A 17806-nucleotide genomic window follows, 5' to 3' on the forward strand; every position below is an offset into this window, starting at 1 on the left:
GACCGGGGCACAAACCCATGCCCCCCACATCGGCAGGCGGACTCCCAACCACTGCGCCACCAGGGAAGCCCCCAGGGTGCTCACTCTTTAATGACTATCTCTGGCCACTCCTTCCCACCCGAGAATGTGAGCTCCACAAGAGCACGGGATCTTCATCTGATTTATCCACTCATTTGCTAACTGTAGCAAATGCCACCCGGACACTACCCAGCACACAGTATATGCTCAATAAATATTTTAACAAACACATTAAGAAACCACAAATTAAAAAAGGCAAGAATGCCAATACCAGACAAACTAACACAGTAAAAACTGACAGCAAAAAGAAGAGCAAAGGGCTTCCCTGGTGGCGCAGTAGTTGAGAGTCCGCCTGCCGATGCGGGGGACGTGGGTTTGTGCCCCGGTCCGGGAAGATCCTACATGCCGCGGGGCGGCTGGGCCTGTGAGCCATGGCCGCTGAGCCTGCGCTCCGCAACGGGAGAGGCCACAACAGTGAGAGGCCCGCGTACCACAAAAAAAAAAAAAAGATGAAAAGAGTAACTTTACAGAAAAAAGCAGTAGTCTGAGGGCATGTGGTACACAGAAGTACTGTAAGAGCAGAACACTCCTGAGGGAATATGCAAGTCATTATCAAGACAAGTCCTGCTCAGTATTCTGTGTGAGAAGGCAGGGAAGAACACAATACATTTGGACATAAAATTTTAACAATAAAAATGCTTCAATTATTTGGAAAATTTGCTTATGTTGAACATTTCATTCACTGATGTCAGTTATTCTATGTTAACTATTTAGGCCCACTTTTACGTCTTCAAATGACAACACCACGGTCTAGTGTAAAGCACGTAAATTTGGAATCATTGCTCTGCCACTAACCACCCATATTATCTTAGACAAATTAATTCTCTAAGCAAGAGAAGTGAATCTATACCATCTACACAATCACAAAGGTCCTTCCGTCTCTAACGTTGTATGACGCTACGATTTTATGATCTGAGACAAGTTGTGGAAATTATTAACCAAAAGAAACTTTAAGAAAAAATGTCCCCAGCATTAGTTTAACTCTACCCCTTTGCATCTCCCTCAGAATTAACATTATCATGAGGATAAAACTGTGGCCTCTCCTCTAAATTTATTTAAGTAAATGATTTTTAAATCTTGGTAATTTAACTACTATTAGTAACAAATGTCATGCAACATACCTTAAGACAGACTACAATACAAAAGTGCCCTTACTTAGGAGCTGCTCATAAAAAGTGTTTTTTTTTTTTTATTGAACTGTACAAATATTGCCTAGGCCCTCTACTTTACTCAAGAAAATAGGCTTAAAAAGTATCTTAAAAATTTCAAAATGCTCACACCTAGCCATCATTCAAATTCTGTTAATTATGACAGATATTTATAAAATAGTATATGCCTATCCTATACATGGTTGTCTGGTTTCTTTACATAATTGAAGGAAGAGGTCAGCATGATACAGTGAATAATTTTCTAAATATAAGTTGTTATTCAATATTTTCATATACATAGAGTAAGGCTATTAAGAAGGAAAAATGAATCTGAAAGCTTCTCTAGGTTAAGTTCCAGAAAATACTTAAATCTTTAACAAGCAAAGAATCACTTGTAATTATCATATTCAATGCCTCAATGCACGCTAATTCTTATAAATGGCAGAAGAAAAGCATTATCCATACTTCATAGGCTGTAAACACACATCCCACACTGGGATAGGACTGAGCCTGGATGAAGGAACAAACCTGTTCCAGATCTACAGCACCACCTGGTGGCTGGAGTGAGACAACAGTCTGGTATTCTACCACCTCCTTTCATTGCTCCATGGGGTCAGAAGGGACACATGGCAAACTTTTCTTTACCACGCTTACTGTCTAATCATTTATGCCTGAATATAAGATAACTTTCCCCAAAATAAATATCCCTCAGAAGCAGAGGTCTCCTGATATGTGAGTCTCTCACAGTAAATTCTCTGAACCAGTTTAGAAAACAGTGCTTTCTGGGAAAGCACAGTAGCCTGAAATACCTCAATCACTGTAATTTTTAAATTTATACAAGATCACCTGATGGAATAAGCAAAGAGAAATTAAAGTATGTATAGGTAAAAGAGCATAATTTCAGGGACAACAAACAAAAAGTGGCAAGGGGAAATAAGGCTAAGTGCTGACAGTGCCGAAGCTGAGCGATGGGCATACGGGGGTTCACTAAACTATTATCTCTACCCTGTGAACGCTTGAAACTTTCAATTTAAAAGTTTTTTTTAGAAAATTAAAGTAAAAATATAAAATTCAGATTTATTAATCCTAGTGATATGTCTTTCAAATAACATGTGAACTTCTTTCCAAAAAAGCCTTTTAACCTAAAACTACTCTAAAAAACAAAGTTTGTTCATCTTTTTCTTTTAAAGAAGCCTTTTAAAGATTTCTTTAAAAAACAGTAAATGGTAAGTAACATTGTCAATGTTATGACTATCTACAAACAAATAGAGAATAACTGTCTGGCGTTATTCAATTGAGTACTTGTCGCCTAGGATAACACTTCCACTATCTTCATCCATGGATTCAAAGACTGCTGTGTTTTAAACAATCTGAACGGAAACTAAGATGATGGGCTCTGTAATCTACGCCAGAAAAGTGGCTCCAGTGTTGACAAAGACATCTAGCAGGTGATAAACTATTTTCATCTTCCATGATTATGTTTTCTTGTCACTAACTTGTGAATGTGTGACATAGTAGAAGGGAAAATGAAAACACGGAACGCCGGTGACCATGAAGCCTGAGAACCTCAGCTGTTTAATTAGATAGAGAACGGCATGCTCACAAAAGGAAATCCTTTGTAGTACAGACCTATAATAGGGACTTACTAAAAGTAGGCAGGTGTCCACTGCAGATAACAAAGCCACAGAACAAACAGTTCAAGAAGGGTTCTTGTCAACACAATGGAAGAAGAATAAAGTCAGAGGAGTCACAGCCCATGGGAGCTGCTGCCCAGGCCCTCACCCTAGCCACAGGGGTGGTCAGCAATGAAGAGAGGGTACGTAACAATGATGCCACCAGAGGGCCCTCCCTGCATGACACTAGACACGTCCAATACACTGCCACACAGTGACTTATGAGCACATCACTCAAGCCAGGTTTACTTTCTATACCCCCTAACTATGTTTCAGGTAAAAGACTCGACCTCACATAAAAAGGAGAGATAGGAATATATATTTCTCTAAAATTTAAATCAAATTTCCTTTAATTCTAAAACAATGCAACTATGATATGATACGCACACATATAAACACAAAATCACATAACATGTTAATCCTGCAATGAGGAGGAAAAGGGGCATGTAAGCCTGCCTCTTTAGTGCAAGCAGACTTCTTATAGACCAGACAGGGTCTAATTTCTCACTGCTTAAATATTTTATTAAGGCAATAACCTGGATTCAGTCACTAAATTTAACAAGGAAGATTCATATTCTCATTGAGAAAAGTGTTATGAGTCATTAAGCATACTCTTAGAAAGATCATTTTTAAGCCTCATAATTTACGTTGTTAATAATATTCCTGGTTATTAGGGATAATAACAGTACGTCATCTTCATCACTCCTTAGAACCTTTTTGCTTACTCCCTTCCACTTCTGTGTTACCACCAGCATCAGTCTCTCACCTGTTTCATTAAACTATATAAAGTAAACTACAAAACAAAATTCTTTATACACATTTCAGCCTATGATCACAGAAGTTATCCAAAATAAGACACTCTTCCTAACATCTTTTCAATACTTTAAAAATTAATCAAGGATACAAAAACAAAAAAAACACAAAAGTTTGATACCACGCTCTTTTGGGGGTGCTGTGGAGAAAGGCACTCTCATACTCTGGAGCACAGAGGAATACAACTGTGGAGGAAGTGCGGCAATATCCAGCAAAATTCTATGAGCTTTTGTCTTTTGATGCACTATGTCAGATCAAGCAAAAAAGTACACCTTCACACAAATGCAAAATGACAAAATTATACTACCTATAACAGCAAAAGATTAGAAACAAGCCAATCTTAATAGGAGATTGCTTGAATAAACTATCGTATGTCCACTTAAGAAAAAATATGTGGTGGAAAAAACAAAGAATGAGGGTGATCTCTATGATATCATAGGAGAGGAATCCCTAGGATATGTTTTTAGAGAAGAAAGGTGCCAAAGAGTGTACGCAGAATGTTCTTCTTGGTGAAAGAAAGGAGGAAAAATAAGCTTATTCATATGTATTTGTTTACTTTTGGAAAAACAAACAAAACTCTAGAAGGATAAACCAGACACTAGGGGCTTCCCTGGTGGCGCAGTGGTTAGGAATCCGCCTGCTAGTGCAGGGGGAACGGGTACAAGCCCTGGTCCGAGAAGATCCCACATGCCGTGGAGCATCTAAGCCTGTGCGCCACAACTACTGAGCCTGTGCTCTAGAGCCCGTGAGCCACAATTACTGAGGCCGTGTGCCTAGAACCCGTGCTCTGCAACAACAGAAACCACCGAGATGAGAAGCCCGCGCACCGCAACAAAGAGTAGCCCCTGCTCGCCGCAACTAGAGAAAGCCCTTGTGCATCACCGAAGACCCAACGCAGCCAAAAATAAATTTATTTATTAAAAAAAAAAAAAAAAACACCAGACACTAATTAAAATGGTTATTACCAGAGGGCAGGGGACAGGGTAGAGGGGATATACAAAGGGGACTTCTCTAAGTGAATCTCTCTTTCTGTAGTTTTGTCTTTGGAACTATGTAAATATATCACCTATTAAAAACTAAAATTAAATTAAGAAGCCAACTCCAGGGCTTCCCTGGTGGCGCAGTGGTTGGGAGTCCGCCTGCCGATGCAGGGGACGCGGGATCGTACCCTGGTCCCGGAAGCTCCCACGTGCCAGGGAGCGGCTGGGCCCGTGAGCCATGACCGCTGAGCCTGCCCATCCGGAGCCTGTGTCCCGCAACGGGAGAGGCCACAACAGTGAGAGGCCCGCCAACCGCAAAAACAAACAAACAAAGATCATCAGTGGATACTAAAACCACGAGATGAAAGGCTGTTGACGAAGGGGACATTCATCTGTGCAGAAGTAACTCTCCTACAGATAACTTGCTAAACACAGGGAAAATCTTATCCTTACAATGAAGACATCTAGACATTACCTCCTTAACCTAGTGTTTGAAATTAGCATCAATACTGGGACAACCCATTATTATATAACTTCTGACATGATACGATATACACAAAATCACCTATGAAGCATATTTGTCAAAATTGTTTAACCTGAATCAAGGTTTAGACTTAATTTTCAGTCTACAGGAAATCTGGGCAACAAAGAAGCTAAATTAGACCAGGAGGACAGATTCGGACAAATACAGAATGTGGGACATTCTTTAAGATAGATAACTGGCCTGGACTTTCAGAAGCCACTGTCATGTACCTAAAGAGCATAACTAGCATCCTGATTTAGGCACAAAAATACCATTCTCCACTAAAAGGAGCTAGGACTCACTGGAGAAAGGCTGATTCCAAACCCGGAAGAAGAAAAACACATTAGTCTGGAACACCTTATTGAACCAGATAAAAAGGGAATAAATACTTAGACTCCCTTGAGGGGAATCCTACTGGCCAAATTTGGTACAATTTAAGCATTAAAAAAAAAAAGATAGCAATGGATTATAATTGAAAAATTTTTAAATCCATGAGCCCACAGTGATACCAGAAGGAAAAATGATGGGGGGCGGGGGAAGGGGAGGTAAATGAAGATAAAGCTCTTCTTTACGGAAGATACGTAATTTCAGATAATAAATGTAGAAGAAAATAAAACAATTAGATAATTCACCATTGTGCAGCCCCTCCCACCTTCCCATAACTGATTCAGGCAAGAAACACCAAAAGATGATAAAATGACTGGACAATAGGTGACTGGGACAGAGATTTTTCAAAATCTCTCAAAAATACCAATACCATCCCACAGCTCACTTTTTAAATAGTGAGTAATGTGCCTTTACAATGGAAAGATCTCATTACAAAGGTGAAAATGGCACTTAACAATAAAAAGATCTGATGGCTGCCATCCATCTAAGTGAGCAGACCTAGCAGCACAAATACAGGGCATGCTGCCTGATACGATACAGCAGGACGAAAAGAACTGGCCTAACCCCTAGAAAAAACTGGCAACATCTAAACGTTGAACATCTGCATACCTAATGACAGCAATTCTATCCTAGGTGTATACCCAACAGAAATGTGCCCATATATTTACCAACAGACATGTAAAAGGATGTACACATGCAGCACTATTCACAGTAGCCCCAAACCAGGAGTTGCTCACATTCCCATTAACAGTAGAAATGGATAAATTATGGTATATTCATAACTAGAACAGTATACAGCTATGAGACTGAGCAACCTACAACACGCAAAATTACAGATGAATTGCACTCAATATAATGCTGAGCGAAAGAAACCACGAGCAAAAGAGTACGTGATCCAACTCGCGGTACAAAACAGGCAAGACTGATCTGCAGTCTTACAAGTCACAAAAGTACTGGCAGTGACGGGAAAAGGACGAGAGGGGGCTCCGAGGGGCTGGCAGTAGTCAATTTCGTGATCTGAGCACCTCTGAACAAGGGTGAGTCCAATTTAGGAAAATTCATCTATCTGAACACCTATGTGCATTTTCCTGTATGAAACTACACTTCAATAAAAGGGTTTTTTTAGAAAGTACATATCACCTACACCTAAAAACATGTAGGCTGAATCTGAACACTAGGAACAAATACGGAATAAAGGACATTCTAAAAACAAGTGGCCTACACTCTCGTAAAATATGCCATGAGGAAGAAAAACATTTAAAAAGACCTAGGAAACATAACAGCCATATTATAAACACACCATAAATATAATACTTCATTCAAGGCAGGAACCTTGCTGGATCTAGTATTTTTCTAAAAAAAGCTTTCTAGGTATTTTGGGTATAATTGGGAACATCTGAATATGGATTATGATGTTATAAAATTTCTGTTAACTTTTTAGGAATGATAAACATTGTGGTTACATGAGAATATACTTATTTTAGGAGATGCATGCTTAGTACTTACAGGCAAAGTGTTATAATACCCACAACTTACTTTCAAGTGGTTCCAGTAAAGAAAAGATGACAAAGCAAATTTCACTAAAGTTATTAACAACCAGTGAACCTTTGTGAACAGTATGTAGGTGTTCACTGTATCCTTTCAGCTTTTGTTCATAAATTTCAGAAGTTTCACAGTAAAAAGTTGAAAAAACAAGTCAATATCACAAAAAATAGTTGCAAGATAGAAGCTGTTATACAATTTGAAAAATATAAACTAATATACAGCTAAATGTAATCTACGAACCTAGACTGGATACTGATTTTTTTTAAATGAGACAGATACTAGATGATATTTACAAATCACCAGTTTTCTTACATGTGATAATGACATTGCATTTTGAAGAAGCACACCTTATTTTTTCAGAGACGTACGCTAAAGACTTTAGGAGTAAAATGTCATGATGCATAATCTAAGTTAAAATGATTCAACACACAAAAAACGATAAAGCAAACACAGAAAACTAACCACTGTTGAATCCAGGTGATGGGTACCAGGTGGTCAGTATACTACTCTCTCAATTTTCCTTTATGTTTGAAAGCCCTTAATAAAATTTGTTAAACAATTTAGTCAATGCCTCAGAATTGTGATGAGACTACTGGAGCTATGGTTACAGCCTGTTCTTCAAATAGTTTAGAAGAGCTCAGATCAACTGGCACTTAATAAACATTATTAGATAACACTGTTTTCTAAAATGTAACAATAGAATTTCAGCTAAAAATCCCATGTTTATATCATATGGAATTACTGATATTTTGAAAAACAAAGATTATTAAATGCTGGCTTTATATTGTATTATACAAAAGATAGGTGACAAATTACTCCTGTTTTATTTTATCTAGATAGTACTATTTTCTGAAAATCTGGTATCTACCTGAATGATTGAAAACAGTAATAGAAAGAAACATATAGAATAATTTACTAAATCCTATGCCATCTCACTATCTGCAATTATGTGCTGTTTTTCTAAAGATGTTACTAAAAAGAACTGACTTGCTATTCTGCATATCAAAGCAATCTATATTTATTTATATTCTCATCAAATCTCTCAAAGAATAACCTACTTTTTGGGGTGTTTAAACGATTTTATTTTACGGTCACCAACAGAGTAAAAATGGATGTTATGCATTGATATGGTTACAAGTTAGTATGTTGACTGTTTTTTACTTCAAATGGTTTGCAACAACAAAAGCAAAAATGGATTTTCTTGAACGTAATTAAATTAGTTTGGACCATTATATTGACAAAACCACAACACAGTGAGCTGCTGCATGGAGCCCATAAAGCAGGTCGGGACATCATTGGAACTTTTCAAAGGAGGACTTTTTTGGCTTCTCTCTGCCTCCGAGCACAGGAACACTGGCTGGTTCCTCAGGTAGAAACCGTAGCCAGGTACAAGGGAAAACTACTATTTGTACTCCATGACAAGAATTAGGTCCCTTCAGTATAAAACGCCTCACTTCGAGCCTGAGAAGCAAAGCAGCATGTCCAAGTCAGATCGTCTAGGCAGCCAGCCCCACAGACAGAGCACTTACTCTCTACCTGCGAGCAAGAGTCTGCCAAGTGAAGAAAGAATTTCTAGGATGAAAACATGGCAGGTGAAGGACTCATCTACAGCAGTGACCGTCTCCCTAGACCGTCTCCCTACACAGAACTATCACTAGGGCAGCTCACACGTCTTAAAATTCCCTGTTAATGAGTCCAAAACTTAATCATCCACCCAGAGAAGACCAGAAGCAGGACCTAGCTCCTGACCAGCGCGCTGCTCATGAAGGAGAGGTGTCACTCCAAGGGAAATGAGCCACCGTCCCTGCCCGCAGCTCCAGAGCAGCGGCACAAAGGGGCTCAAGAGGGCAGGCCACAGAACAGAGAGCTCCTCAGCAATCAGGACTACATCTGGGACAGAGGGAAGTTCAAGCCCAGGGGAAGTCTTGAAAACAATGGAGATTTTGGTGGAAGCATCTAAGAGGAGGCTAGCAGTTCCATGAGGGCAACAAGCTAAACCGTAGGCCAGCTGGTTTACCAGAGAGAAACAGGAAAAGACAGTGAAGAAGAGCCCTCCTGGGGTCAGAACAAACCTCAAAGATGCGCCTCAAAAACTGCTGCTGCAAAGGGGACTAAATTCAATAAATCAAACTGTGGAGCAATTTACGCCCTGGGGCACTGCCGAAAACAAATGTACGCCCCGGGGCACTGCCGAAAACAAATGTACGCCCCGGGGCACTGCCGAAAACAAATGTACGCCCTGGGGCACTGCCGAAAACACTGCGGCGAACAGTCAGCAGTTAGTGGAGCCTGAGAGCTGGATGTGAAACCAACAGAGCTAAAACACCTCAACAGCATCAGGGAAGGCGACAAAGAGAACACTAGTAAGACCACCGTCATCCCAGGGGGACTAGTGTGCAACGTCCACGGCCGAGGCCCCAGGGCGTGACATCAGAGGCTTCTCAAATACATGTGTGTATTCTTTCTTCTCTTAACTGATTTTAAAAGCAATTGTACAAAATAATATGTGTATAATTGTACTGTTGGCACTATAACATACAGGAAAGTAAGATGTTTGACAATAGCATCATAAGGAAGGTGGACGGGAACAAAGCTGAACTACAGTAAGAAAATTACATTAGATAGTAACTCAGATCCACAGGAACAAATGAACAGAACCAGAAATGGAAAGTCAGGTTAATTTTAACAAATTATAAACAAACACTTGTTCCTATTCCTCTTCTCAGCTTTATAAAAGACATAAAATCATATAAGGTAATAATTATAACATATATTGAGTTTATAACATATATGTTATAAATAGCACAAAAAGGGGGAGGAGGGACTAGAGCTCAGGAGTAACATTTTTATACCTCACTGGAATCAAGTTAGTATAAATCTGTAGTCACTCCTGTGAGTCAAGATGTATATGGTAAGCCCTAGAGCAGCTACTACACCTCAAAAATATAGTGAAAAAAATCATTAAAGGAATTGAAATGTTACCCTAGAAAATACTCATTTAATGCAAAAGGAAGTAGTAAAGAAATAAAAGAACAAAGATATGAAACATAGAAAAAAAAGTGAAATGAAGACATAAATCCAACTCTATCAATAACAACATTAAATATGGACGGATTAAACACTTCAACTAAGTGGGAGAGACTGTTCTCCCTCCAAATTAAAAAAAAAAAAAAGATCCAAATATATGATGTCTAAAAAAGACACACGTGAAACTCAAAGACACAAAGAGATTGAAGATAAAAAGGATGGTATAGAAGTATCATGCAAACAGGAACCAGAAGAAGACGGAATGGCTATACCAATATCAGACAAAACAGATTGTAAAATAAAAAATCCTACTGGAGATATAATCTACAGAATGAAAAAAATATTTCTAATCACATATGTGATAAGGGACTTGTTATCTAGTCCCTTAAAAATGGGCAAAAAATTATAAATGGGCAAAAAATGTGAATAGCCATTTCTTCAAAGAAAATATACAAATTGCCAAAAAACACATGAAAAGATGCTCAACATCATTAGCCATCAGGGAACTGCAAATCAAAACCTCAATGAGGGAACTCCCTGGTGGTCCAGGGGTTAGGCGCTTTCACTGCTGTGGCCCAGGTTCAATCCCTGGTCGGGGAACTAAAATCCCACAAGCCTCGCAGAGCAGACCAAAAAAAACCTCAATGAGATAACCACTTCACACCAACTAGGATGGCTAAAATTAAAAAAATAAATAAATAAAGGAATAAACGAGTGTGGCTGAGCATGTGGAGAAAGTGGAACCCTTGCATACTTCTGATGGGAATTTAAAAAGGTGTCGCACTTTGAAAAACAGGCTGGCACTTCCTCAAAAGGTAAACATAGAGTTACCCTATGACCTAGCAATTCCACTCCTAGGTATATACCCCAGAGAAATGAAAACATATGTCCACATAAATACTTGTCCACAAATGTCCATAGCAAAACTTTCTATAAAAGCCCCAAAATGAAAACAACCCAAAAGTCCCATCAATGGATGAAAAGAGAAACAAAATTTGGTATAGCCATACAATGAAATATTAATTGAGCCATAAAATGGAATGAAGTACTGACACATGCTGCAACATGGATGAACCTTGAAAACATTATGCTAAGAGAAAGAAGCCAGTCAACAAGAGACCAGCATTGTACAATTTCATTTATATGAACTGTACAATACTGATTGTAGACTAAGGAAATCCAGAGACAGAAAGTGGAATATGGCTGCCTGGAGCTGGGGTGTCTGGGGAATAAACAAGGAGTGACCACTGTGGGAATGGGGCTTCTTCTGGGGATGATGAAAATACTCTGGCGCTAGTGAGGATGGTTGCACGACTCTGTGAATATACTAAAAACCCCTGAATCATATACTTTAAATGGGTGACTTATAATGGTATGTGAATTACACCTCAATAAGGCTAATATAAAGAAAAAAGCACAGTACAGAGTCTTGACTTACAAAATGTTATTTCATGTTATTTCTTAGAAACTACATTCAGTGAGATAACAAATTCGCCCACGTGAAAAACATCATTTCAAATGTCTCTGAAAACTCCATATGAATTCAGTTAGATGTCAGGTAAATAAAATGCTATGAATAAAGTAAAAGAATTTATCAAAGCCAAATATACTCACTTGTATGAAATCAAAGTACTAAACACAGCAAATTCATACTGGTGGGAAAGTTTATGATAGTTTATACAAACTTTCCCACCTGTATGAATTTGCTATAAGCATGTGATACTATAAAATGAATCATTAAAGCACAACTATTTGGCTACAATAAAGAAATCCATTATGTATTTCTATTTAAACACAAGGTCAAATCATGTACCCAGAGTTCAGTACTACCGATGATAGTGAATGTAAATTTAAGCCTTTTTAAAAAGCCTCAATCATACCTTATGCCTAAATACAGAACACTGCCCTAGAGCCTGTCCAGATGTTAAGTGGCACTCATCTTTTCAGACTTGGCTCCGATGTCACTTCCTTCAGAAAAACCTCCCTAACCTCCAGTCCCACTAAGGTGGCTTTCCTTACTAATCCAACAGCACTGGAACTGCTTACCCATCTGTCTCCCCAGTTACGACTATGAACTTTCGCATTGAACTAGGTCTGCAAGAATGGTCTCCACCAGAGGCCTGAAGCCCAAAAGGGGGTGAGGGGGTTCACGGGAACACATCAAACATGTCAGGGTGTTTTGGCCCAACTATCCATACCTGGTAAGCAGGCAGGCACAAAGCCAGAATCTCAAGGGTAGTAGGAAAGAATAACGCTCAGAAAGGAATTAAGACCTCCTGGGAATATCAAAGGGAACTTCTTGCACCTTTCAGAATCCTTATCTGTAAATGCTACCACCCACAGCTATAGGTCTCAACGGGGAACTTATGGAAGCACTTCTCCAATCGGAATGTGCACACATATCACCTGGAGACCTAGTTCAAAACGCAGACTGTGATTCAGTAGGTCTGAGGGGAGACATGAGAGTCTGCATTCCTGGTGACGCTGCGCTGATGCTGTGGGTCTGCAGACCACACTCCACCAAGAAAGGCTCTGCGAGACCCAGAAGTCAGCATTCTCCCAGGGAACATGCAGCATTAACTCCTGCCTTATTAATCATCTCTTTTAAGCTAACACATCCTATGTCATTAAAAAAAAAAAAAAAAAAATCAAAACTTCAATCCTTCTGCATCTGTTGTCATCTTTCTTCCAAAACATCACTGTCCGACTGTGGAAAGTATGCAATCTCTTATTCATCTAAATATCTCCAGCTGGAAAATACAGGCCCTCGATAAATGCATGTTAAATGATGCTCTATGTAACCTCAACACATTCAGCTTTTCCCCACATGCTTCTTCTTAAGATATATTTGTTTATTGGTCCGTCTTTCCCGTTTGATCATCAATTCCTTGAAGACAGAGACTCCTCCCTGTGTGCTGTGGCACAGTCTGGCACAAAGAGCACTCAGTGACGTCTGCTGTCTTAGCCCAATGACTGATGTGTAAACACAATACACTCAGGTTCCTGGAGAGAACACTGAGTAAAAACATATCCTTTTTTCTAAGGGATTTAAAATGATCACATGTATAACTTGTTTTCACAAAAGTTCAGTAGTACACAATGTAAGGATCATCAACTCTACTTAACAGATAAGAAAATGGAATAAGAAGGTTATATATTGATATTATGCTTCTTCATAGACAACCTCATCAACATAGGAAAAAAACATTTAGCAAAAGGTACCTCGGTCTTCCCACATTCATCAGGCGGGTCCTGGTGTATGGCCATTTGATACTTGACATATAAAGAAAATGACTGGCTGAAGGACGACTTGAACTCGGGGTCCTCAAAGGAGACAGGTACTAGCCTCACCTTCAGAGCAAGGAAGATACAAGCAAACGCTACTGAAACACCTCTGCCTGATGATATGCTTCTGAAGGTGAGGCTAGAGTAAGATCTCCGCAAATCCACTTCCAAAGCTCAGCGCTGGAATTTCTATAAAACGAATAAACCTAGGGACAGGTTGACTAGCACGGAGCGTGAAGCACGAACTGTGCACCAATATTCATGAAAAATTTAAACTCACAAGGGCCGGGACAATTTCTTTTTGTTTTTTTTTTCTCTATCTACCTGTTGTGGTTCTCTGCATACAGCAGAGTCACTATTGCTCCTCATGTTAATTGCCACTACCTGTGTCACCTCTACTTATATTAAGGGCTTTAAACTTTTTCCCCTTCCAGATTTTTCTCGGGTAATTTGATTTGTAAAATTATAAGTATATGAGGACTTCAATTAAAACATTCTACTATCTTACTTTTCTAGTCCCACTCAGTTGTGTACGGGTAGTACATCAACGAAGAGTAATTTATTTGTTATGAACTTTTTCTACACATGACTTTTAAATGGAGATAAAGCATATTAACTGTGTTGTACAAAGTATGCCTACCACATAGTGGGTGTTTTTTTGACTTTTTTCTCATAAATATTTTAACTTAGAGATCGCCTTTTCACTAACTCTTAAATAAATGCATCTAAACACAGTGACTTTAAACAGAGATACTTCATTTTACTTTCCATTCTGAAATTATACATGGAAGGCTCTTAACATGGCATCAGGTAAAATCTGCGCTTTCAGAATGTCCAGTATTCCATGGTCCTATCTCTTTGCAGATACACTGCAAATTGAATATAAATTAAATGTACCACAAATAAACCAAGAATTCACACAGTGATATCAAATAGAGGGGAAAGTTGCGTTTGCACAGAAAAATTACACTTGGCCTGCTGACCTGGCTCACAGTTGGTTTATCAGGTGGGTCCTTGTGAACAACCATCTGGTAGCGTTTATAGACCTGGTAAGACTCCTGAAATGTGGCTTTGAACTGAGAACTTGGTGGAGATGATCTCACCACCCTCACCTTCAGAAGGAGTTAAAAAACAATGTTCATTAATTCATTTATTTATTCCATGGACTATGCATTAAGTCATTCCCACCCAAAAAAGCCCCGAAGTTCCAATATAAATATTAAAGCATGAACATATAACGGTAATATTTTAACATTAAAAATCAACCAGTTAGTGAATAAAGAAAAAAATTATTTCTCCAAATTATAGACTCACTAAGAAGGCAGAGGATCCTGTCCAAATTCTAAGACTAAGCTCTTAGACTGACTGAATTATGTAAGACTGCCTCTATTGTAAAACAGTAGAATACTTCTGGCACTCAAGACACAGACACAAATAAATACTCTTTAATATTAGCTGTACACAACTCACCTTCAGTAAAACAATCCAAAAGATTGAAAATGTGAATATATTTTTTGGACACTCTTTCATGCATCATTAACTCTAAACTTACAACTTTCTTCTATAAGTGTAAAAGACAACCCTCAAAAAGTGTTCCTATTTCATGGCATAGTTTAAAATGAAGACTCTATGGTCAGATTCCCTTTACTCAAATCTTAAAGTCACCATTTTAGTCACGTAAATAAATTAACTTCTCTGCACCTTAGTTTCCTCATATCTAAAATGAGGATGCATTAAAAGCAGTAACTGTACATAGTAATGGCTAACATTTATTTTAACGTTATTTACTAACCAGTTAAAATATGCTAGCAAAATAGAAGAGTAAAACACGAAATCAAATGTAATACAATAGAAAGGCGTAATTGGAAACTTCTTGTTTCCAACTGGAAACTTCTTGTGCCACGAGAAGTAGTTGCTCTCATGAAAGAGTGACACCCAGGGGATAACAAAAATCTATCCATCCTGGATATCATTACATTAAAAAAGTAAAAGGTGCCTACTGAAGAACTGTTATATTAGGTGTGCCTGGTGCCCTGAATACATTATTATTTGATCAAAAGATAAAAACCTCTTGATAAACTATTTTAAGTATTCAGTAGTGTGTTCCATTCTCCTTACAATTTGGGAAGGAGAAAGTCAATACCAAAACAGAGTAGCCAAGGAATTATAATAGTCAAAGTTGTTAACATTTATATCTGATAATATATATTGCCCTAAGATTTAAACTGCATCAAAGTAAATGTTTAATATCAGGTTTTTCAGTGATAAGTGATGCTCTTAGATTATATTAAGCTGTAAATTCAAAGGCTGACCAGTTATTAATCAGGTAGGAGAATATAATAAAATCATTATGGCTAATGTTTTAGAAAAAAAATTTATAAATATACCAAACTAATACTGAAAAATCTAGACTTCACCTGGAATATAAATCAATTTGGGAAAAATAAGAGGAATACTCTTAAGACTAGGCATACTCACACTATGTCTAAATTGGTTTGGGGGGAATTAATGAGATGATTATAGTAGTACATTTAGGACTGTTTAGTTAATTCCTAACTGCTGGCTTGCATATGTAATACCATTTGCTGCCTTGATCAAGATCAGAAAATGAGAATGGATGAAACAGTGATTTGCCTACTGTGATCTATTCTCTTTCACTACCTAAACCAAAGCTGCCAAAAATGAAATTTTAAAACAGTTTCTTCTATTTTTCACTCTACTAAATTTCAATCAAGAGATACAAAAAGCCAGAGTACCTCAAATAACAGCACACTAAAACTAGAATTTTCACTACTTTAGTAGCCAATTGCCTACTTTTTAAATCCTAAAGAAAAACAAAAAGGTTTTTCTAAAGTACCAATTAACTTAGTAAATATAAATGCCACTCCATCCCAATTCACTTTAATTTCCCATTATATAAACAGCAAAACATCAACTGTATGATCTCAAGTGAAAAAAAACAAAGTAGCTAACAAACAAACAAAAAACACCTTCCAAAGTACCTCAAACTTGTGTGACGCACTCTCTGGTAAAGATTCAAAAATTAAATCTTCAAGTGACTTGGGCTGGTTGGATTTAGCCTTTGGTGGGAACAAAGACGGTGGCTGACACCGAACCTGGAAACCCTCCAGTTCTCCACCTGGGTTCTGCTGCATGAGTTTTAACCTTTTCCTTTCTTTCCGGATTTCCTTTGCTTTTCGACATGGAGGCTTACTCAAATCTGCCCCTTTGCCTAAAAAAGAATTTCAAAATATTAGACCAATCACTTTTGGCTCTAGAAATATTTTTTAAAGGTCTCAAAGGTTCCACAAAATCAGTACAAAGAGTTCCAACTGTTAGGTGAGCTTCGGGTAGACGTTTCAGAGGCTCATGGTGTAGACCCCTAAGTTGATCTTTAAATTCTACCTTCGAAGAAGAACTGCCAGAGAAAGTAAATAGTAACAGAAACTTTTCAGGCAGCTCTTATTGTTGAAACATTTTCTTTTACATATTCATCCACTTCTCTGCCTTTGTAAAAGGAACATAATCAAATACCTTCTGCTTCACGACACTGCTGTCTCCAGCCCATTTCTGAGGGACATTTCTCTGAAACCTAAGCATTTATCACTGGTGACAGAGATAAATGCTTAGGAACCAGGTGTAAATGAGGACTGATCCCAGAACATACTCCGGCAGGTTTTTTTTAATGAAAAAATATCCTTGCTTAGTTCAAGATATTTGTGTCCTTCTCTAACTAACTGAGGAGGGGGGTCTCATTAGTTTTGCTCCAATTTGAGTTTTGTTTTAATTAAAAGAGCAAATATCAAACTGATAATCCTTTAAAATATAACAATTTTTACTATTATAAACCACAAATTTTAGTGAGTACCCTTTAATCTAGGAAGTTGTTTTCAAGGAATCTATCCCAAGAAAATCATAAGAGATAGAGGCAAATAATGAACACAAATGAAAACCTCAAAGTAATCTAAATGCTCAATTATAGAATTACACAATTTTAAAAATAAGCAACAGAATATCAAACAGCCATTTTAAATGCTGTAGAAATTTTAGGGGATTTGTCATTATTCAATGTTAAAACATGGGCTTCCCTGGTGGCACAGTGGTTAAGAATCCACCTGCCAATGCAAGGGACACGGGTTCCAGCCCTAGCCTGGGAAGGTCCCACATGCCGCGGAGCAACTAAGTCCGTGCGCCACAACTACTGAGCCTGTGCTCTAGAGCCCACAAGCCACAACTACTGAAGCCCACGTGCCTAGAGCCCGTGCTCTGCAACAAGAGAAGCCACCGCAATGAGAAGCCCGCGCACCGCAACGAAGAGTAGCCCCCACTCGCCGCAACTAGAGAAAG

The 17806-nt window shown here is 38.3% G+C and overlaps 1 protein-coding gene across 5 annotated transcripts in view; it reads right to left on the bottom strand.

Annotated features, from left to right (window-relative positions):
• Window positions 1-17806, bottom strand: part of ATE1 (arginyltransferase 1) — a 157889-nt gene that overhangs the window by 124920 nt on the left and 15163 nt on the right. For 2 of the 5 annotated variants that reach the window (XR_003004634.1, XM_024755918.1), the window contains exons 6-7: window positions 16462-16691; window positions 14443-14571 (exon numbers count right to left, since the gene is read on the bottom strand). Coding sequence is in view for 4 of the 5 variants with exons in the window: in XM_024755918.1 (XP_024611686.1) it covers window positions 14443-14571; window positions 16462-16691 (359 nt within the window). In the remaining variant the exon portion in view is untranslated. Of the gene's footprint in view, window positions 1-13396; window positions 13526-14442; window positions 14572-16461; window positions 16692-17806 lie in introns of all 5 variants that reach the window. The other 3 variants (XM_024755921.1, XM_024755919.1, XM_024755920.1) reach the window with 2 other exon arrangements.

The sequence above is a fragment of the Neophocaena asiaeorientalis genome, unplaced genomic scaffold (genome assembly GCF_003031525.2).
Source record: "Neophocaena asiaeorientalis asiaeorientalis breed wild unplaced genomic scaffold, Neophocaena_asiaeorientalis_V1.1 scaffold85, whole genome shotgun sequence".
NCBI lineage: Eukaryota > Metazoa > Chordata > Mammalia > Artiodactyla > Phocoenidae > Neophocaena > Neophocaena asiaeorientalis.